The 24227-nt window shown below is 44.0% G+C and overlaps 1 protein-coding gene across 1 annotated transcript; it reads right to left on the reverse strand.

Annotated features, from left to right (window-relative positions):
- Positions 1–1227: 1227 nt before the first annotated feature.
- Positions 1228–24227, reverse strand: LOC140491775 (15-hydroxyprostaglandin dehydrogenase [NAD(+)]-like). The gene is made up of 4 exons (XM_072590178.1): positions 24127–24227; positions 16392–16433; positions 1870–2018; positions 1228–1455 (listed from the first exon to the last, which is right to left on the reverse strand). Exons 1-4 carry the CDS (start codon positions 24217–24219, stop codon positions 1326–1328), a joined length of 414 nt encoding a protein of 137 aa, XP_072446279.1. The 5' UTR covers positions 24220–24227; the 3' UTR covers positions 1228–1325.

A 24227-nucleotide genomic window follows, 5' to 3' on the forward strand; every position in this document is an offset into this window, starting at 1 on the left:
TGAAATCAAGTAACCCGACACTCATTGTCAGTTCCCTTTGCACAATTGCTGGTTCAGTTTAAGTGCAATTTGCAGATGAGCTGCAGTTGTTGTGGCTGCAATTGGAGATTCAGCCTCTGTGACAATGCAATGGCTTGAAAAAGTGAATTCTGTCCTTTTTTAAGGAACAGACATTGAAAGTGAGGCACCAAGTGACCTGATCCAAGATATTTCCGTAAACAGCTTATGATGCCTTGGGTTTTTATCAAAGTTGGACCAATAGAAGCAGCATGAATGGGTGGAGTCAGGCTCCCATAGAACCAGGGTTTTTGTTCAGCTTTCAGCAGTTGCTTGGATCGTGAAGCTGTATGTGGAATCTGTTAGTTCTGTCCCTGTCACAGCTGAAAGCTGGAGTTCAGATTGCTGCCAGAACTGTGTATGAGATAATCAGTTATTCTGGTAAGTTTTCCAATGGAATGAATTTATTCAATTTCTACTTCCTTATGTTTGCATTTTAACTGCAGGGTAAGAATAAAGTGTATTTGGCTTAAAGCTGAGGAGTGCAACCAATTTAATTTTATCTGGAACAGAGCATCTTATACTTGCCCTTACGTAAGAGGAAATTTGGGGCCTAGGCTAGCTCCTTGTTAAATTTGAAGGGGTTTTAGTATAGTCCATAATACCTGTCAGATGTAACTGATGGGTCTGTGGACTAGTAACCATTTAATGATGACAAAAGTCTTCTGCTGCGAGCAATTATGTGATTTGTTCTCAGCTATGTGAACAGCTTGTGGCTGTGAACAACACAGGGAGAAGCCATCAGACATTCACCAGATCAGGAGATCTCTCTGACCTCTGCCGGAAAAGCCACCTGACACATGAATTAAATTGGTTTATCTTTCCTTCAGCAGTTGAAAGCTGTGACTATTCTGAAACCTATATCCCTCCTCTAACATAAGAAACTGTGCTTGGACATTAGTATTAAAGAATCCAATTGATATTTATGCAGCTAACTCTTGTGAATAATTGTTACTTTCCTCAACCACGTAAGTGATTGGGGCAGGGTTAATCAATCCATGCTTCAAGTGATCTGAGGTAAGATGGAGTTTGACATCTTTATACACTCTGGTCACATGTTATGATGTAGCAATGGTATCATCAGCATGCTTCTTATGAAAACATAACACAGCTTGATCAGTTCTGATTTATAACCAGCAATTTAATATGAAAACACCAAAAGTAGCACCACCAATTAAAATGTTCATCTTTTTATATTTGACAAGATTTAAACTTTCCGTTGTTCTGAGTGCCCTGTTGCTTGAATTCATTACGTCACCAAGTAGTGTTTAGATTTCTTGGAAGAATTGCAGGTTGGGCTTCAGACTCAAGTTGCCGTTATCCAACACCTTCAGCGATGCTCCATTCCTGGTCAGATTCATGATGAGGTGTAACAATCCCTCTGCAATGTGTGAGGTCCTGTAAAGGTCAGTTGGTAATCATGAGCGTTCATCCAATTAGTTTAAACTATCCCACCATCAGAACTCAAATTCCCCCAGTGTGTTAAGGCTGCACACCACCGGGCCTTCTACCCAATGTGAGAGGATCTAACTAGCAGGGTCAACAAAGGAGAAACAGCCAAGATCATTGATTTCCAGTCGGCATTCCAGGGTAGTTTCCACATCTCCTCTCACATCATTCTTTAAACTCATCAAATCAAACATGTAAATTCTCAGTTAATGCCAAAGATTCAGAAATCAATCTGTGTCATTTTGTGGATACAACAGCAGTCATTTCTGTAACACATTACTCTGCAAATGCTCCACGTAGGTATTTGGACATGTTTTCATCCTATCAATTTCCACCCCACTTCCTGATTATATTCAAACTCACTTCAGAACTCCAAGGTTGGCTATCATCATCTCAAGTTTCTCCCTGTGGTCTGGAGCCTTCACTGATTTCAGATCTGTCAGAAGTTTAGTGTCGACGAAAACAGGACACAGCGCTTGTAATCGAACCCCATGCTTCTCAAGGCAGGTCAGCTGAAAGCAGAAACCTTGTAATGTCTCGTACTCTTTTATAGAACTTTACAACTTCCTGAGTTTTGTGATGAGGGCTCATCCTGACTGCAGCACACCCTGCCTCAGCTGAGGGCCACACTGTCTCAGAATTGCAAAGCATCCACTCTGTACTACATCCTCAGGAGAATTCATATTCTCAACAAACAGTATTTCAATTCCATCTCAAACATCAAAAACTGTAAGTACAACAAACTTTTATCTACCCACCGCCGTAACCAGCGCTCCTCAAACATTCCAGAAAATTCCCCTGGCCTCGGAATCTATTCCGCCATTAGCCATGTGGCTGATGCAGCTGCCACCCCCATGCTGATTGATGATGTCACTTCCGCCCCCATCATGGCCACTTCCACAACCACTTCCACCCCTCACAATTCCTCATGCATCACACGTGACATCACTTCCGCCCTTCACATCATCGCTGATGCCACATGCTCAGTGACTTCCGCCACCCCTACTGCCGTGGTCACCACCACTTTTGCCCCCACCAGCGCCACTCACCTGCATTCTGCTGACATGCCCCCCACAGACCCCACTGTCACTATTCCCACCACCCAGAACCCCGAGGGGAACACTACCCCTGCTCATGGCTCCACCCCCAATCCCCCCACCATCACACCCACTCCAGTTACAGGTTCCGCCCCCAATCCCAACTCTACACCCACACCAGATCCCAGCTCCCAGCCCTGCCGAGTTTTCACCATCCCCCCAGACCTCCCCCTCACTGAGGACGAATGATCAGTCCTCAGCAAAGGACTCACCTTCATCCCCCTCTGTCCACGCATCAATGAATTTAATACATGCTGTGATGTCGAACAATTCTTCCGTCGCCTCCGCCTCCGGGCTTACTTTCACAATCAGGACTCCCGCCCACCTTCCGAGGACCCCTTTGCTCACCTCCAACACTCTGCATCCACCTGGACAACCCGCGCTGGCCTATTACCTGCCCTCGACCTCCTCATTTCCAACTGCCGCCGGGACATTAACCACCTCAACCTGTCTACCTCCCTCCCCCACTCCAACCTCTCACCCTCACAATGCGCAGCCTTCCAATCCCTCTGCTCCAATCCCAACCTCACCATCAAGCCAGCGGATAAAGGGGGCGCAGTGGTAGTCTGGTGCACTGACCTCTACACCGCTGAAGCCAAACGTCAACTCGAGGACACCTTTTCCTACTGCCCCCTTGACCATGACCCCACCCCCCATCACCAAACCATCATCTCCCAGACCATACAGAACCTCATTACCTCAGGAGATCTCCCACCCACAGCTTCCAACCTCATAGTCCGGGACCCCTGCACTGCCCGGTTCTACCTCCTTCCCAAGATCCACAAGACTGACCACCCTGGCCGACCCATTGTCTCAGCATGCTCCTGCCCCACTGAACTTATCTCTATCTACCTCGACACTGTCCTATCCCCCCTAGTCCAGGAACTCCCCACATACATTCGAGACACCACCCACGCCCTCCACCTCCTTCAAGACTTCCGTTTCCCCGGCGCCCAACGTCTCATCTTCACCATGGATATCCAATCCCTCTACACCTCCATCCGCCATGACCAGGGCCTCCAAGCCCTCCGTTCTTTCCTCTCCAGACGTCCCCAACAGTACCCTTCCACTGACACTCTCATTCGTTTGGCCGAACTGGTCCTCACCCTTAACAATTTCTCCTTTGAATCCTCCCACTTCCTCCAGACCAAAGGGGTAGCCATGGGCACACGTATGGGCCTCAGCTATGCCTGTCTCTTTGTTGGCTATGTAGAGCAGTTGATCTTTCGTAATTACACCGGCACCACTCCCCACCTCTTCCTCCGCTACATTGATGACTGCATTGGCGCCACCTCGGGCTCCCGCGAGGAGGTTGAGCAATTCATCAACTTCACTAACACATTCCACCCTGACCTTAAATTTACCTGGACCATCTCTGACACCTTCCTCCCCTTCCTGGACCTCTCCATCTCCATCTCCATCTCCGACTCGACACTGACATTTTTTAAAAACCCACCGACTCCCACAGCTACCTGGATTACACCTCTTCCCACCCTACCTCTTGCAAAAATGCCATTCCTTATTCCCAATTCCTCTGCCTCCGCCGGATTTGCTCCCAGGAGGACCAGTTCCACCACAGAACACACCAGATGGCCTTCTTCTTTAGAGACCGCAATTTCCCTTCCCACGTGGTTAAAGATGCCCTCCAACGCATCTCGTCTACATCCCGCACCTCTGCCCTCAGACCCCACCCCTCCAACCATAACAAGGACAGAACGCCCCTGGTGGTCACCTTCCACCCTACCAACCTTCGCATAAACCAAATCATCCACCGCAGGAACTGTAAAACCTGCGCCCACACCTCCTCCCTCACCTCTATCCAAGGCCCTAAAGGAGCCTTCCACATCCATCAAAGTTTTACTTGCACATCCATAATATTATTTATTGTATCCGTTGCTCCCGATGTGGTATCCTCTACATTGGGGAGACTGGGCGCCTCCTAGCAGAGCGCTTTAGGGAACATCTCCGGGACACCCGCACCAATCAACCACACCGCCCCATGGCACAACATTTCAACTCCCCCTCCCACTCTGCCGAGGACATGGAGGTCCTGGGCCTCCTTCACCGCCGCTCCCTCACCACCAGATGCCTGGAGGAAGAACGCCTCATCTTCCGCCTCAGAACACTTCAACCCCAGGGCACCAATGTGGACTTCAACAGCTTCCTCATTTCCTCTTCCCTCACCTCACCCTAGTTCTAAACTTCCAGCTCAGCACTGTCCCCGTGACTTGTCCAGGCTTATCCTACCTGCCTATCTCCTTTTCCACCTATCCACTCCACCCTCTCCTCCCTGACCTATCACCTTCATCCCCTTCCCCACTCACCCATTGTACTCTATGCTACTTTCTCCCCACCCCCACCCTCCTCTAGCTTATCTCTCCACACTTCAGGCTCACTGCCTTTATTCCTGATGAAGGGCTTTTACCCAAAGCGTCGATTTCGAAGCTCCTTGGATGCTGCCTGAACCGCTGTGCTCTTCCAGCACCACTAATCCAGAATCTGGATTCCAGCATCTGCATTCATTGTTTTTACCTCATTGAATCAGGAATTCAGTCCAAGTTCCTGGAAAGTGTTTGTACTTTGTGTGATGTTCACCGGAGAGGCAGCACAATTCAAACACGCATTACTACACATTCAATCTGATTAGACTTGTCTCTCAATCCCCAGACCTTGGACCCGTCTTTAGTTGGAGATGTTAAATGTTTGGAACAAGCCACCCTCACATAACCCAATAATGATTTAGCTATTGATCAGTTTGAGGTGTATCTCCTGCCCTATGTATGGTGATCTAACTACCAGTGTTGATAAAGGAGAAGCAGCCAACGTAATACATTTGGATTTCACTGAAAAGGTAACTTAAGAGTTCATGGGATCGTTGATAATATGTTAACAAATGTTATGAAGGTGTAGGTCTGTACTGTACTTTTAAGAGTGGAAGCTGGCATCGACTTAGAGAGGCACAGAATGTGTTGAAAGATTTAAAAATATAGCATTTGGTCGACACAAATAGCTGGAACTGCATTACCATGTTAACAAAACAAATTCAAATTCAGCCAAACAGTTTAAATTATGCCCCAGATACCAAAATCCAATTGAATTTGAATTTCACTGTTTTGGATGACATCAAACCAATGAAATGATCCAACGTTTTGGGGTATAAAATCGGACATTTTGAGCAGGTAGTGGGAGAACAGCAAAGAGCACCAACAAACACAGACTGCCAACAGAATAGCTCTCTGAAAGGTACCTGAACATTAGAATTTTGTGCAACAAAAGATCAATGAAAAGACAAACCAGGAAAATCTACAAAGGAGAATCGACACAGCTGGCTAGTTTTGAAACATGACTTTTAATTTGTAAATCTTAATCAGGGTTTTTTTTATTGGACCAGAATTGTGGAGTGGGAGGGTAAAAGATCGGTTTAAGAGAAAGGAGTTAGAAAGAGAAGTTGTTAAGAGAAAGGGGGTGGCACGGTGGCTCAGTTGTTTGCACTGTTGCCTCACAGCACCAGGGTCCAAGGTTCAACTCCTGCCTCAGGTGACTGTCTGTGTGGAGTTTGCACATTGTCTGCGTGGGTTTCCTCCAGGTGCTCTGGTTTCCTCCCATAGTCCAAAGATGTGCCAGTCAGGTGAATTTGCCATGCTAAATCACCCATAGTGTTAGGAGCATCATTCAGTGGAAAATGGGTCTGGGTGTGTTACTCTTCAGAGGGTTGGTGTGGGTTGGGCCAACGAGCCTGTTTCCACACTGTAAGGAATCTAATCTAATCTAAAAAAAAAGGTAATCATTCTCTAATGTTCTCTTTTGGTCTTAAAAAATAAAATTGTTATTTTTTTTTTAAAATAGTGGTATTTGTATAGTTCTTTGCCCAGCAAAATTTGACAGATTATGGCACAAGTTGAGCTTTTCTGTGTGGCTGGTTTAAATTAGCAGAGGGGTTTACCCCGTGTTGTAACAGTTTGGGGGTTCATCGCCAGGATTTGAACATTTTGGGGCTTGGATTTGTGATTTGAACAGGTTTACACAGATCCAATCTGAGATTTGGACAGATTTGAATCGATTATGGGTACAAAAAAAAGCCCAATGGGTTTAAACATTTGCTGTTTAGTGTCCTAGATCTTCAAATAAAAGGAGGTGAGACAATTTGTTTAATTTTGGTCACTTGTGGTTGGTTAAATTAAAAGTGAATAAAATGGCCCTTAAAATTGCTATAGAGATTCAGGGACCTGAAGATGATTCCCAAATTTGCCAAGAAAGTTCAGAAAGAAAAGAAAAGACCATACTCTTTGAATTAGGAAAGTGGTTAGAATTGGGTTTAGCCAAGGACCAAAGTAAAGCTGAAATTGTGAGGGAATTACTCAAACACTTAGGTGAGTCAGAGAAACAGACAAGTGCAGTCGAGTTAGAAAAAGTTCAATTACAATTGAGGAAAATGGAATTAGAAGATAAACAAAGAGAGAGAGGAAGAAGAGAGAGAATTGGTTCTTAGTTGAGCAGGGAGAGAGAGAGAAGAAAGGGAGATAGGAAGAGAAAGAGGAAAAAGAAAGAAAGAAAGAGCAAAAAGACAGAGAATTTGAACTTGAGAAGTTGCAACTTAGTCAGCAAAGTCAAGTTAACAGGATAGAGATTAAAAGAGAAGGTAGTGATAAATAAAAATATGTCAAACCTCTGCCACATCTTGCTGAGAAAATATTGAAGCCTTCTTTATTTCAATAGAAAAATTGGCGAGGCAGATAGGGTGGTCCGAGGATTTTTGGGTAATGCTCGTGCAGACTAATCTGGTCAGACAAGCTAGTGAGGTATTTGCTGCACTGTCAGATGAGCAGTCAAGAGATTATGAAGAGGTCAAGCAGGCTATTTTGCAAGCTTATGAGTAGGTACCCGAAGTGTACAGACAGTGGTTCAGAAACATAAAGAAGGAACGAGGAACGAGGACATGCCGCAACCCAAAGGACTAGCCACGTTACCATACGTTAAGAACATTTCCAAACTGACAGCCAGACTACTGCGACCACTAGGACTCATAACAGCACACAAACCAACAGCCACTCTCAGACAACAACTCACCAGAACGAAGGACCCGATACCCAGCATGAGCAAAACCAATGTAGTGTACAAAATCCCACGCAAGGACTGCACAAAACACTACATAGGACAAACAGGAAGACAGCTAACGATCCGCATCCATGAACACCAACTAGCCACGAAACGACACGACCAGCTATCCTTAGTAGCCACACACGCAGATGACAAGCAACATGAGTTCGACTGGGACAACACTACTATTATAGGACAAACCAAACTGAGAACAGCCAGGGAATTCCTAGAGGCACGGCACTCATCCACAGATTCAATCAATAAGCACGAGACCTGGATCCAATATACCGACCACTGCAGCGGACAGCTGGAACTGACAACCGGAAGCGGCAGATTCAAACCACTACAAATGCCGGAGGAAAGATCACAGAAGCGCTTCACAGGAGGATCCCAAGCACTGAGGATGTCACCTAGACAGGGGACGAAATGTCGGCAACACAAATTCCCAGCTCGGCGAACAGAACTACAACATAAAGAAGGAACCAGATCAGACGTACGTTGAGTTCGACAGAATTAAGCATAGTCATTTTGATAAATGGGTGTCTGCTTTCAAAATAGATAAGACCTATGAGCGAGATTATTCTGCTGGAGGAGTTTAAAAATTCAACTCCAGAGATGGTAAGAATTCAGGTAGAGGAACAGAAAGTTCAGGAAGTGAGAAGAGCAGCAGAGTTAGCAGACGAATACATGTCGGTGCATAAGACACGCTTCTGGCCAGAATGTCATCCTGTGAGGGTTAAAAGTTGGGAGAAGGGGAGATCTTACAGTATGAAACAAAGAGTAGAGAACACTGGTAAGTGTTTACCACAGTTTAAAAAAGAAACTCAAGAGCGTGGAAAGAACATGAAATGCCTCAGGTGTTTACACTGTGGTAAAGTGGAACACATACAATCATAGTGCTAGTTGTTAAAGAAAGGCACTGTGGGAAAAGATGTGGTAAAAGAAGCTAAACTAGTAGCATTAGTGAAAGTAGCAAAGGAGACCCCAAGATAAGCTGAGGAGCTGCAGGAAAGTGCACAGCCAAGGCAGGGGCTGGGTATGCAGTTAGTGCCAGATCTCTGTAAAGAGTTCACCTATGTGAGTAAAGATTACTCGGAAAGAACAGGGGAGAAGGGCAAGAAGTTATACTTTTGAGAGATATGGGATCTAACTAGTCTCTAATCATAAGAGATGAGCAAATTTGCACGTTTTCTGATCTGTTACTCAAGTGTGTGGTAATTTGTGGGATAGATGGACAGAAATTTAGAGTTCTCCTCTGTAAGGAGTGATTGACAGATGGTCTGTTCCAAGAATCCAGTTTGTTCTTGGGACTGATTTAGCAGGTTCCAAGGTGGGAGTGACACCCTTTGTTGTGGAGAAGCCCAGAGAAGACCAAGAAACTAAGGAGGTAAAAGAAAAATATCCTGGTATTTTCCAAGACTCTAGTCACCAGATCCCGCTGTCATAAGTCACAGCACAAAGCAAAACTTAAAGAGAAAGTTGAAGGAGTTGAGGTTCAGTTAGTGGACACTCTGTTTGACATAATGATGCAGGAAAAACCTGAACAGGCAGAGGGTCAGACAGCAGTGTTTAATCCTGAAAGGCTCAGTGACTTGCAACAGAAAGATGAGACGATAAAAGATATATATGTGGACATATACTCAGAAAAGAATTCAGAGAAAATTCATGAGCATTATTATCTGAAAGATGGAATCCTAAGATGAAAATGGAGACCACGGCAGGTTAGTGCAGAGGAGAAATGTGCTGAAGTGCACCAGACTGTGTTGCCCAAAGTATACAGACAGGAAGTATTAGGTGTAGCACATAAACTGCATCTAGGAGGTCAATTTGGAATATGAAAGCCTCAGGCTAAGGCATAAAAACATTTTTATAGACCTGGAATGCACAAGGATGTAGTTAACTTTTGCTATGTGTCATACACGCTGAATGGTAGGTAAGTCACAGGTGGTAATAAAACCAACACCTTTGTTGCCGATTCCTGCATTTGAAGAACCTTTCGCAGAGGTTATAATTGATTGTGTTAGTCCCTTCCCAAGAACTAAAGGTGGGAACCAGTACTTGTTAACCATAATGGATGTGTCTACCAGATTTCTAAAGGCCTTAATACTCCATTATGGAGTATTAAGGCAAAAAGGATGGTAGAGCAATTTGTAGCTTTCTTCATGTAATATGGGCTACCCAGAGACATTCAGTCAAACCAAGGGTCTAACTTTACTGCTAGGTTGTTTAAGGAGGTCATGGATAGCTTAGATATACAGCACTTTAAATTCAGTGCTTATCATCCTGAATCCCAGGGAGCTTTAGAAATGTAGATTCAGACCTTGAAGATCATGCTGAGAGCTTGCTGCCAGGATTACCTGAATGATTGGGATAAAGGTATCTCATTCCTATTGTTTACCATCAGACCTGCTCCAACTGAATCTGCTCAGTTCACTCCCTTCAAGTTAATATTCGGACACGAAGTGAGAAGCCCTTTGAAATGAATTAAAGAGAAATTGCCAGGACCAAAGTCGGAGATCTCACACTCAGATTAAGTATCGGAGGTGGGGGAGAGAATAAATCACATAGGTGATTTAGCTAAACAGCACTGAAAGAGGGCACAGCATGGAATGAAGTAGGTGGCAGATAAAAACTCTGAGACTTGGATGTTTTCCTGAAGGGATGACATGTTAGTACTGTTACCAGTGTTAGGAGATTCCTTCAAAGGCAGGTTTAGTGGTCCCTATCAAATTGAGAAAAAGGTTGTGTCAGGTGAACTATCTGGGAAAGATTCTGGATTAGTGGTGCTGGAAGAGCACAGCAGTTCAGGCAGCATCCAAGATGCTGCCTGAACTGCTGTGCTCTTCCAGCACCACTAATCCAGAATCTGGTTTCCAGCATCTGGAAGGATGCCAGATAGAAAAAACTGAATTGGGCATGTCATAGGAACATGTTGAAACTGTGTTATACTAGAGACAAAGAACTGGAGAAACAGGTGTTAGTTACTGCCCTGCAGAGTAAGGAATCAAATCTAGATGTTGTGGATTTTGATGTGTCTCAAAATATGTTAAAAAATGAAGAAGTCCTTGAGGAATGGGATAGGTTAGTAAACTATTTATCTTAGTAGTATAGACGCAGTTTATTTGTTACTTCAGTACATAAGGACATATGTAGGAATCAGTTGGGGAGGACTAATGCTATTGTACATCAAGGAGATGTCGAGGATGCTGTTCCGATGAAACAACGCCCTTATCATCTTAATCCTTTCAAAGCCAGACAGGTTCAGAGGGAAATGGAGGCCGTGCTCAATGAGCATATCATCAAACCAAGCCAGAGTGAGTGATGTTTGCTGGTTGTCTTAGTTCCAAAACCTGATGGGACTCAACGATTTTGTGTGAACTATCGGAAGGTCAACGCCGTTATAAAATTGGACTCATATCCAATCCTGAGATTGGAGGACTGTATAGAGAGAGTTAGACAAGCCAGTTACATTACCAAGTTGGACTTACTGCATAGTTACTGGCAGGTAACTTTATCAGAGACGCCAAAACAAATTTCTGCATTTGTAATCCCAAATGGGCCATATCAATTCAAAGTGATGCCCCTTGGAATGAAGAACCCACCCACCACTTTCCAAAGACCCATGAACAGACTTGTGGCTGGGTTAACAAATTGTACTGTCTATTTGGACGATGTAGTGATCTTCAGGCAATCCTGGAAAGATCACATGGTAAAGTTGATAGAGCTTTTTCAACAACTACGAGAAACAAAACTGGTAATAAATTTAAACAAAACTGAATTCACGAAGAGTTGATGTTCTTAGGACATAACATTGGTCATGGAAGGTTGACTGCATGGAACATAAGGATGGAGGCCATCGAGGAATTTCCATGATCAACCTCGAAGAAAGAGGTGCTTTGATATTTGGAACTCAGCGGATTCTATCAGATGTTTATTCCAAACTTTAGCAGTGTAGTGGCACCGTTAACCAATTTGCTGAAGAAGAACAATAAAAATTGGTGGACAGAACAATGCCAGGAGGCATTCAACCATTTAAAAGCAATATTAACCACCATACCAGTTTTAGCTAAACCGAACTTTTTGAAGCCCTTCAAAGTTGCCATTGATGTGAATGACATAAGAGTTGGAGCAGTACTGCTACAGGAAGATGATGATGGGATTGCACTGTCAGTTCTTTACTTTTTGGAGAAACTCCACATCCGCCAGAAGAAATGCTCAACAATCAAAAAAGAACTATTGCATTTGGTACTGGCCTTATGACATTTTAATGTGTACGACACAAACTATGTGTCAGAGACAGTTGTGGACATGATCATAATCCTCTTACATTCTTAGAAGACTTTAAAGACAAGAATATTGGACTATTTAATTGGAGTCTTAGATTACAGACATATAATTTACAAATCGTAAATGTTGTGGGTTGTAAGAATATAATAGCAGATGCATTATCATGGATTTAACTAATAAAGTATAGATGAGATTTGTATCTATCCAATGTAGTACACATATGTGAAGAAGTTAGGATGAACTTAGATTAAAGTTATATGGATATCATTTGGCATGGTGGCTCAGTGGTAGGCATTGCAGCCTCACAGCACCAAGGACCTGGGTTTGATTCCAGCCTCTGACTGTCTGTGTGGAGTTTACACATTCTCCCCGTGCCTGCATGGGTTTCCTCTGGGTGCTCTGGTTTCCTCCCACAGTCCAAAGATGTGTAGGTCAGGTGAATTGGTCATGCTAAATTGCTCATCGTGTTAGATGAATTAGTCCAGGGTAAAGGTAGAAAAATGAGTCTTGTTGGGTTACTGTTTGGAGGATCGTTGTGGGCTTGTTGTACCGAAGGGCCTGTTTCCATACTATAGGAAATTTAATGTAATTTTCTTGCTGCCGTTAAGGGCAATTAAATTGGCATTGGACGTATGTATGAGTAATAATGGAACAGTGTAGGTTAGATGGGCGTCAGATTATTTTCACAGTTCGGCGCAACATTAAGGGTCGAAGGGCCTGCACTGTGCTGTAACGTTCTATGTTCTATGTTCATGGTGATGTGGTTAAGGAATAGAGGAAAACCATGAGCCATCTCTTCATTACAATGGCTAATTTTGTTTCTAAAGGGAGGGGGTGTAATGAAGGTGTAAGCATGTACGACCCCTTTAAGAGATAGTGGAAGCTGGAATGGACTTCGAGAGGCACAGAGTGTGCTGAAAGATTTTAAAATGTAACATTTGGTTGACACAAATTGTTGGAGCTATGATACCATGATACAAAACAAATTCAAATTTGGCCAATCAGTTAAAATTATGCCCCAGATACCAAAATCCAATTGAATTTGAATTTCACTGTTTTGAATGACATCAAACCAATGAAATGATCTGGTATTTTGGGATATAAAATCAGAAATTTTGAACAGTTAGGGGGAGAAGAGTAAAGAGCACCAACAAAGACAGGTTGCTCCTATAGTATTTCTCTGAAAAGTACCTGTACATAAGAATTTTGTGCAGCAGAAGACTGAAGAAAAGATGACCCAGGAAAATCTACAAAGGAGAATCAACACAGCTGGCTGGTTTTGAAACATAATTTTTTTTCTGTAAATCTTAATCTTTTTAAAAAAATTGGACAGTATTGTGGTGGGAGGTAAAAGATAGGTTTAAGAGAAAGGAATTGTAAATAGTTGTTGTCTTATATTCTCTTTTGGACTTAAAAAATAAAATTGTTAAATCTTTTTCTTTCAATAATGATATTTGGGAGAATTCTTTACCCCTTAAAATTTAATAGATTATGGCACGAGGTAAGTTCTTCAGTGTGGCTGATTTAAATTAGGAAGGAAAAAGTTCATTTTCAAGTTGACAGACTGTGTCATTTGTAGGGCCACAATGATCAGTTCTGGGCCCTCAGTGATTTGCAATCTATGTTAATAAATTTGGCAAAGAGACAGAGTAAGATATTTACATTTACCAGCCATTCAAAGCTAGACAAAAATGCCAGCTATGATGAGGTCACAAAGAAGTTGCAATAATGCCTAAGCAGGTTAAATAATATTGTGTAACAAAGTGATGGATGAATTATCAATTTATAAGTATGCACTTGTTCACTTTGTTCATTATTGTAGACAAGCTGACATTGTTCCGAGTGTGCATGGTGATTGCCTTAAAGGGAAACTTGTTGGTAATGGTGTTCTCATGCATTTGGTGTTCAGGGTAGGAGAGTTCATGGGTTTGGAAGGTGCTTTCAAAGAAGCTTTGTAGAAATTCTGTAGTGTATGTTATAGATGGTACACACTGCTGCAACCTAGCATTGATGTTAGAAGGAGTGAATGTTTGTGGCTGTGGTGCCAATTTTGCTGGCTGTGAATCCTGCAGGGTGTCATGCTTCGTGAGTGATGTTTGAGCTGCACTGATTTAGACAAGTTGACAGTATTCCATGACACATTTGACATGTGCTTTGGGGCTGGTTGTCACAATTTGGAGCGTTAAGAGGTAAGTGATCTGTGGCTGAATTCGCAGTCTTTGACTTAACTTGAAGCCAAAGGAACCTCTTCAATTTCTCATCAATGCAACAACCCATGGTATGGCAATGCCATTGCATGTGAACAGGTGAGGGTAAGATTCTCTCATGTTGGAGATGATCACTACTTCACACTTGCATGGTGTGAAATTTATTTGCCAAGAATCAGTCCAAGCCTGAATGTTGTTCAAGCCTTGCTGTTAAAAATGTGTTGCTAAAAAAGCGCAGCAGGTCAGGCAGCATCCAAGGAGCAGGAGAATCGATGTTTCGGGCATAAGCCCTTCTTCAGGAATGAGGAAAGTGTGTCCAGCAGGCTAAGATAAAAGGTAGGGAGGAGGGACTTGGGGGAGGGGCGTTGGAAATGCGATAGGTGGAAGGAGGTCAAGGTGAGGGTGATAGGCCGGAGTGGGTGTGGGGGCGGAGAGGTCAGGAAGAAGATTGCAGGTTAGGAAGGCGGTTCTGAGTTCGAGGGATTTGACTGAGACAAGGTGGGGGGAGGGGAAATGAGGAAACTGGAGAAATCTGAGTTCAAACCTTGTGGTTGGAGGGTTCCTAGGCGGAAGATGAGGTGCTCTTCCTCCAACCGTCGTGTTGCTATGGTCTGGCAATGGAGGAGTCCAAGGACCTGCATGTCCTTGGAGGAGTGGGAGGGGGAGTTGAAATGTTGGGCTACGGGGTGGTTGGGTTGGTTGGTCCGGGTGTCCCAGAGGTGTTCTCTGAAACATTCCGCAAGTAGGCGGCCTGTCTCCCCAATATAGAGGAGGCCACATCGGGTGCAGCGGATGCAATAAATGATGTGTGTGGAGGTGCAGGTGAATTTGTGGTGGATATGGAAGGATCCCTTGGGGCCTTGCTTTGTATGCATATGGAATGTTCCTGTTCAAGAGACTGAAAGGGACTGAATTGTCCACTAATGTTTCTTGGGTGCTGTTTCAATGTTCCAGCACATGAAGGAGATCATTACTTTGAAAAGTAGATTGTTCAGGAAGGTGCCAGGAATTTGTAATGACTGAACTGAAACTGCCAGTTAACAGACCATCGTCCTCTCCCATCTTCATGGACATTTCCTGTTCCCTGGGCACAACAGTTGCCTTCACAGAACCTGAGCCTCTACTTCAATATTTGTTCGAGTTGTGTGAAATGTTATAAGAACATAAAAACATCAAGCAGACACATGTCATCAGCGTAACAAATATGTTCTGTTGTTCAAGAAGAACAGTTAAAATCTTCTAAATCAATGGAAATACCACTACCTCAAATTCCACTCCAAGTCACTCAATATCTTGACTTGGAAATATATCACTGTTCCTTCAGTGTCACTGAGTTTGCATCCTCGAATTCCCTCTCTAATGGCTTTTTGGGTGGACCTAGAAAACATTGATTGTGGCAGTTCAAGTAGGAGCTCACCACCATTTTCTCAAATGTCCCGAGACAACTCCACCCACATGCCATGAGCAAGTTAAAAAATTGTCACGGTATGAGGTCAATAAAATCAAGGGAAATTATTGCTGGTCAGCATCTCCCATCCTTCTTTCTTACATATCTCTCTCCCCCATCCCATTCTCCTGACAATCTCAGATCGCAGCACATCCATGATAAGAATCACTTGATCTGAGGGAAAGAAAGCTTCCAAACATTCTGGGTGGGGTCTTCCACGTCTATCATTGCTTAGTGGTGTTTAGAAACATGGCCTTTGACAAAAATGTCACCATCATCGTCAAGAGCCTGTGCAGTGCCACCATTGATGTCTGAGCTGGCCAGATCCTAAAGGACGTAGATTTCAAATGGAGGTACCTCTGGTAGTGAGGGAGCAAGGATATAACTTAATTATCCTCAGCCTCAATTTGGAGATGCTGATGTTGGACTGGGCTGCACAAAGTTAAAAGTCACACAACACCAGGTTATAGTCCAACTTTCCAAATAAACCTGATGGACTATAACCTGGTGTTGTGTGATTTTTAACTTTATCCTTAGCCTCAGCAACCTACCAGAGGAGTACGTACTGTTGCAATCTATTGGCTCAAGGAGTTTATCACAACCGTTCTTTGCTGAGTCGTACGTTGATTTACAGAATGAAACCTAAAAGACATTCATCGCCAAATTTAACACAGCCCAATTTCAATATATGTTCATTATTCAGCTCATATGAAACCCAATTAAAATAAACAATATACATTTGATACATACCAGGTTTACACGAGGCAGTTCTCCCAGTTTTACTGAAGCAATCTGGAAAAGACAGTGAATACAGTTGATTAGCAACAATTACAACCTCCACACGGGAGGCTGCTGAGCTGCTGAGCAAGGTGAGGGCCCATGGTGTTCGAGGTGAGCTACTGGGATGGATTGAGGATTGGCTGTCTGACAGAAGGCAGAGAGTTGGGATAAAAGGTTCTTTTTCAGAATGGCAGCCGGTGACGAGCGGTGTCCCGCAGGGTTCAGTGTTGGGGTCACAGCTGTTCGCATTATATATTAATGATCTGGATGAAGGGACTGGGGGCATTCTAGCGAAGTTTGCCGATGATATGAAGATAGGTGGACAGGCAGGTAGTACTGTGGAAGTGGGGAGGCTGCAGAAGGATCTAGACAGTTTGGGAGAGTGGTCCAGGAAATGGCTGATGGAATTCAACGTGAACAAATGCGAGGTCTTGCACTTTGGCAAAAAGAATAAAAGCACAGACTACTTTCTAAATGGTGAGTAAATTCATAAAGCCAAAGTACAAAGAGATCTGGGAGTGCTAGTCGAGGGTTCTCTAAAGGTCAACATGCAGGTTGAGTCTGTGATTAAGAAAGCGAATGCGATGTTGTCACTTATCTCAAGAGGGTTGGAATATAAAAACACCATTGTGCTACTGAGACTTTTTAAAGCTCTGATTAGGCCCCATTTGGAGTACTGTGTCCAGTTTTGGTCCCCACACCTCAGGAGGGACATACTGGCACTGGAACGCGTCCAGCAGAGATTCACACGGATGATCCCTGGAATGGTAGGTCTAACACATGAGGAACGGCTGAGGATCCTGGGATTGTATTCATTGGAGTTTAGAAGATTAAGGGGAGACTTAATAGAGACGTACAAGATAATACATGGCTTAGAAAGGGTGGATGCTAGGAAATTGTTTCCGTTAGGTGAGGAGACTAGGACCCATGGACACAGCCTTAGAATTAGAGGGGGTAAATTCAGAACAGAAATGTGGAGACATTTCTTCAGCCAGAGAGTGGTGGGCCTGTGGAATTCATTGCTGCAGAGTGCAGTGGAGGCCAGGACGCTAAATGTCTTCAAGGCAGAGATTGATAGATTCTTGTTGTCTCGGGGAATTAAGGGCTACGGGGAGTATGCGGGTAAGTGGAGTTGAAGTGCCCAGCAGCCATGATTGAATGGCGGAGTGGACTCGATGGGCCGAATGGCCTTACTTCCACTCCTATGTCTTATGGTCTTATGGTCTTATGGAACAAACATATCAACGCTACATACATTCCTCAGAATGACTCATTCAGTTACTGAGTCATAAAGTGATGCAGCAGAGAAACAGGCCTTTCAGTCCAGCATATCTATGTTGACCAACAAATACCAACTATGCTAATCCAATTTATCTGCACTTGGTCCATAACCTACCTTGCTCTGGTATGTTAAGTACTCAATCAGATACTTCTTAAATATTGCAAGAGCACCTGACTCCATCACCCCCTCAGCCAATGCATTCCACATTTCCACCACCATCTGAGGGGAAATTTCATTCCTCAGGTCTTCTGTAAAACACTTAGTCCTCACTTTAACCTTCTGGCCTTTGGCCTTAGATACATCTGCCATGGGGAAGAGAATATCACAATTTGCCTGTCTGTGCCTCCATAGTTTTGTGTACCTGAATCAGATCACTCCTCAGCCTTCTCTGCTACAGGGAAAGAAACCCCATTCTATCCAATCTCTCCCTATAATGAGACTTTCTATCCCAGTTGTCAGATGTTTCATTATCGTGGATGGTCTCTACATGCAAACAATTGGTGAATTTTCCTGATATTTTCCCCATGAAATGTGGCTGAGCAAGGCCTAGACAGAACTTTAAACTAAACTCTCCTGCTGTGCAGTCAGAATTTTTGAAGTTTCTCATCGGGAATACTTCTCTTTGTGGTGTGTGAAATGGGAGGAAAACTCCCTGCATGCTTTCTGTTTCCCACAATCAATAACAACCAAGATCCTAAAAAAAAAGCCACCAGTAGATTTGCAAAAAGCACTTCCCTTCCTCCATATACACTTGGAAATGTTAATGGTGTGCAACATCAAACCATTGAGGAACATCCCTGCTTCCCTGCAAGAGGCAACAGGCCTTAGTCTTTTGGACAGAACTGAACAGACTGTGGGAACCATCATCAGGAGAAATGAGACACTAAACTGGAATATGGTCTTACTCCGGGGCACTAAACCAGGATCATCTTAACCATGATCTACACAAGAAGTATGTACTAAGACCACAAGGGTCGAAACAAGGAACACCTGAACTGAGATTCTCCACCAGGAAAACTGAGACCCTAAAACTGAGGAACACGAAAAAGTTGAGCAGTATAAATTGGTGCCTGAGCACAGACTGAGTATTGAATTCTGGATATACTGGATTAGTGGTGCTGGAAGAGCACAGCAGTTCAGGCAGCATCCAACGAGCAGCGAAATTGCCCGAAACGTCGATTTCGCTGCTCGTTGGATGCTGCCTGAACTGCTGTGCTCTTCCAGCATCACTAATCCAGTATTTGCTTTCCAGCATCTGCAGTCATTGTTTTTACCTTATTGAATTCTGGAATCTGTTCTCACAATGAAGCATCCCATTTTTTGGTGGATGTTTACCCTCGGTTTTGAGGGCCCAGTTTTGAAGTGTAAACGCATCTTTGTGCTCCTTTCTCAGTACATGGAAGATGATCCTCAATGCTGTACTGATTCTGGATTAGTGGTGCTGGAAGAGCACAGTAGTTCAGGCAGCATCCAAGAAGCTTCGAAATCGACGTTTCGAGCAAAAGCCCTTCATCAGGAATAAATGCAGTGAGCCTGAAGCGTGGAGAGATAAGCTAGAGGAGGGTGGGGGTGGGGAGAAAGTAGCATAGAGTACAATGGGTGAGTGGGGGAGGGGATGAAGGTGATAGGTCAGGGAGGAGAGGGTGGAGTGGATAGGTGGAAAAGGAGATAGGTAGGACAAGTCCGGACAAGTCACGGGAACAGTGCTGAGCTGGAAGTTTAGAACTAGGGTGAGGTGGGGGAAAGGGAAATGAGGAAACTATTGAAGTCCACATTGCCCTGGGGTTGAAGTGTTCCGAGGCGGAAGATGAAGCGTTCTTCCTTCAGGCGTCTGGTGGTGAGGGAGCGGCAGTGAAGGAGGCCCAGGACCTCCATGTCCTCAGCAGAGTGGGAGGGGGAGTTGAAATGTTGTGCCACGGGGCGGTGTGGTTGATTGGTGCGGGTGTCCCAGAGATGTTCCCTGAAGCGCTCTGCTAGGAGGTGCCCAGTTTCCCCAATGTAGAGGAGACCGCATCGGGAGCAACGGATACAATAAATGATATTAGTGGATGTGCAAGTAAAACTTTGATGGATGTGAAAGGCTCCTTTAGGGCCTTGGATAGAGGTGAGGGAGGAGGTGTGGGTGCAGGTTTTACAGTTCCTGTGGTGGCAGGGGAAAGTACCAGGATGGGAGGGTGGGTTGTAGGGGGGAGTGGACCTGACCAGGTAGTCACAGAGGGAACGATCTTTGCGGAAGGTGGAAAGGGGTGGGGAGGGAAAAATATCCCTGGTGGTGGGGCCTGTTTGGAAGTGGCAGAAATGTCGGCGGATGATTTGATTTATATGAAGGTTGGTAGGGTGGAAGGTGAGCACCAGGGGCGTTGTGTCCTTCTTACAGTTGGAGGGATGGGGTCTGAGGGCAGATGTGCGGGATGTAGACGAGATGCGTTGGAGGGCATCTTTAACCACGTGGGAAGGGAAATTGCGGTCTCTAAAGAAGAAGGCCATCTGGTGTGTTCTGTGGTGGAACTGGTCCTCCTGGGAGCAGATCCGGTGGAGGCAGAGGAATTGGGAATACGGGATGACATTTTTGCAAAAGGTAGGGTGGGAGGAGGTGTAATCCAGGTAGCTGTGGGAGTCGGTGGGTTTGTAAAAAATGTCAGTGTCGAGTCGGTCGTCATTAATGGAGATGGAGAGGTCCAGGAAGGGGAGGGAGGTGTCAGAGATGGTCCAGGTAAATTTAAGGTCAGGGTGGAATGTGTTAGTGAAGTTGATGAATTGCTCAACCTCCTCGCGGGAGCCCGAGGTGGCGCCAATGCAGTAAACAATGTAGTGGAGGAAGTGGTGGGGAGTGGTGCAGGTGTAATTACGGAAGATCAACTGCTCTACGTAGCCAACAAAGAGACAGGCATAGGATCTCAACATAATGAAGAAAAGCAATATATTTCCCAGTCTGCATGTGAATGTCTTTTAGGGCAACTTTCAAGTGTGGTGTTCCTGTATATCTGCAGCCTATAATCCTTTGAGATGGAAGTGGACACAGGTTTGGAAGGTGCTGTCTTTGATGAACTTCTGCAGTGCATCTTATTTATGGCACACAAGCTGCTTCTGAGCATCGGCGGTGGGAGGAATCGATGCTTGTAGCTGTGCTGCCAATCAAGCCGGCTGCTTTGTCCGAGATGGTCTCAAACTTCTTGAGTGTTGTTGGAGCTGCACCCATGCAGTCAAGTTGGAAGTATTCCATCACACTCATGATTTGTGCCTTGTGGACAGGCTTTGGGGATTCAGGAGGTGAGTTGCTCACCACTGTTCATAACTTCTGATCTGTTCTTGTTGGCATTGTGTTTATGCAGCATGTCCGTTTGACTTTCTGGTCAATGTTAATCTCAAAGATAGTGGGGATTCAGTGATGGTGACACCACAGAAAGGCAAGGGGCTGTAGTTAGATTGTTTCTTATCAGTGATGGTCATAACTTAGCATTTGTGTCGCACAAATGTTACTTGCTACTTGTCAATTCAAGCCTGGATATTATCCAGCTCTTATTGCATTTGCAGATGGACTGCTTTAGTATCTGAGGAGTCATGAATGGCACTGAACCTTGTGCAATCATGAATGAATGGTTTTAATGTCACATGTATTTTCTTGTAAGAAAGACAGTAAAATACAGTGAAAAGCTTTTCCACTATCACCATGATTCTGCACCATTTTTTACATTTTTCAGAATAAGAAAAGTAGAAAGTTTTATGTCAAAGGGATTCGAGCAGTCCTGAGCCAGCTCATCTTCAGAGAACATCCCCATTTCTGACCTCTTGACAGAGGGAAGGTAATTATGAAACAGCTGAAGATGTTTGGTTTAGAAAATCTCCATGTTCAACAAGGGTCCTCATGTGTTGCAGTGATTGTATTTCTACTCCTGAACTAAGAAACCCAGGTTAAAGTCCCAGCTGCTTAAGAGGTGTGTAATAACACCTGTGAACGGTTCAATTGGGAAAAATGTGTGCAGGATATCCAGTCATGTATTCTGTATGATTATTTGCTGACATTAAATCTATGATAAGTTGGTGCTGGTGTTGAATTAGTGTTGAATTGGTATTGTGTGACTTCTGACAAAGTCAGAAATCACACAATACCAGATTAGTGATCCTGACGAAGGAGCACCATTCTGAAAGTCTTAATTTGAAATAGACCTTTTGGATTATAACCTGGTGTTGTGTAATATCTGATTGAATCCATGAGATCATATTATTTCTTCTGCCATTGATTTTCAGGCAGTTATTTATCCTTAATACAACAAAGCAATGTTATATGGAGAGGAAGAAAACTATGCTGATTGAATGATGATGCTGAGTGATTGCAACTAGCAGCAAACCAACCAAGTTTTCAATAAAAAAGGAACCGAGTAAAGAACATACCTGTCGATGTGATTACATGATCACTAGTTTGGGGCAAGTTGCCAAAGCTCCAGAACGATATACCAAAGTTGAATTATTAATTTTGTTAAAGCTTATTTTACACGTGTGTATAATTACTGAATTGACCACATGTGCCTCTGTACAATTATCTGTTTGGGATTGGTTTTCTTTGGAAAATGGGAGATGTTGTGCCATGTCTTGTAGCAGATGTGGAATCTGTGGAGTGACACGGTGGCTCAGGGCTTAGCATTGCTGCCTCACAGTGCCAGGGACCCAGGTTTGATTCCAGCGTCTGTGTGGTGTTTGCACATTTTCCTTGTGTCTGGCCTGAGTTACTTCCAAGTGGTTTCCTTCAACAATCCAAAGATGTGCAGCCTAGGTGAATTTGTCATGCTAAATTGCCCTTGGTGTTAAGGAAGATGTGTGTTAGTTGCATTAGTCAGGGGTAAATGGAGGGCAGTAGGGTAGGTGGAATGGGTTTGTGTGGGTTACTCTTCGGAGAGTTGGTGTGGACTTGTTGTCCGAAAGGTCTGTTTCCACACTCTAGAGATTCTATGATACTATTCTATATACGTTTAAAGAGCATGCTCATGATGTCAGCACTATATATGCATGTGGCTTGTTGATATAAAGATCTTAGGCTTCATCTTGCAGAGCTCTGTCCTCTTCCAGCATAACAAGCTGAGAGAAGCATGAGCACGTAATACATCTGACGGACTAGGTTTAGGTCCAGTCCCACAAATCCTTCACTGAAGCTTCCAACTTTTCTGGGATCCCAAACTGCTTCTGACCGCTACAGCTAAAAATAACGAGATGGCCTTGTGTAAGAGAATTGGCCACTGCCATTCAAGCTGCTTCCATTATTCCAACTTTTCAAAAAAGAACCTAAAGCCTCCCCACGTTTTCACTTAGGCTCTTGCAAGTAGCCAGCTTTTATAACTTCTTTTCAAAAAAACCCAGGATAAGAAAAAACCTTCTTGAAGTGACAGCATCATCACATGGGATGGCACATTTTGGCTGTACAGGACATTGGTTTGGCCATGTTTGGATTGCTGTGTTTAATTCTGGTCTCCCTGCTCAAGGAAAGAAGCTGTTAAACTTGAAAATGTGCAGAAAAGATTTACAAGAATGTTGCCAGAATGGAAAGTTTGAGTTGGAGGGAGAGGGTGAATAGGTTGGGGCCTTTTTCCCTGGAGCATGGGAGGCCAAGGGGCGACCTTATAGAGGTTTATAAAATCATGAGGGGTATGGATTGGGTGAATAGTGAAGATCTTTTTCCTAGGGTGGGGGAATCCAAAACTAGAGGATAGAGGTTAAATTGACCAGACCATGATTTAAAAAGGGTCAACATTTTATTCAGAGGATGGTGCACATAGGGGACGAGCTGCCAGAGCAGGTGATAGAAGCAAGTACAATTATATCATTTAAAAGACATTTGGAAAGGTACATGAATAGGAAAGATTTAGAAGGATATAGGCCAAATGCTGGCAAATGGGACTTGGTCAGATCTGAAGTCTGGATGGCAGGGAGGGATTGGACTAAAGGGCCAGTTTCTGTGCTGTGTGAGTCTATGACTTTACAATGTTCATTTTTGCTGACAGAATGTAGGTATTCTGCAAAGTAGTTACCCAGTCTGTGCTTTGTTTCCCCAGTGTAGAGGATACCACATTATGAGCAGTGAATACAGTTGACTAGATGGAGTGAGGTGCAGGTGAAGCACTGCTTCACCTGGAACTTATATCTGGAGCATTAGATAGTGAGGAGAGGGGAGGTAGATGGGCAGGTGTTACACCTTCTGCCATTGCATACTGACCCGCAGGTAACTCCTGTAAATTGCTGGAATACATTTTACCCTGCAGATCAGTTTCAGTTTAAAACTCTTTTTATTCAACCTAGCTTTTATGCACCACTTGCTCCATATCAAACTTCAGATAACACAAATGGTTGCATTTGTGAACACGCTGCATGGATAATCGTTGCCTTTCTTTATGCAGGGAAATTGACAGAATCCGATTCAACCAGAATTGTTACCTTAGCGCCGTTCTTCAGGAGGATTTCAGCAATTGCTTTCCCAATGCCTTGGGCAGCACCAGTCACCAGCGCAACTTTCCCCTGGAGCTCCATTGCAGCAC

Source organism: Chiloscyllium punctatum, chromosome 20 (genome assembly GCF_047496795.1).
Source record: "Chiloscyllium punctatum isolate Juve2018m chromosome 20, sChiPun1.3, whole genome shotgun sequence".
NCBI lineage: Eukaryota > Metazoa > Chordata > Chondrichthyes > Orectolobiformes > Hemiscylliidae > Chiloscyllium > Chiloscyllium punctatum.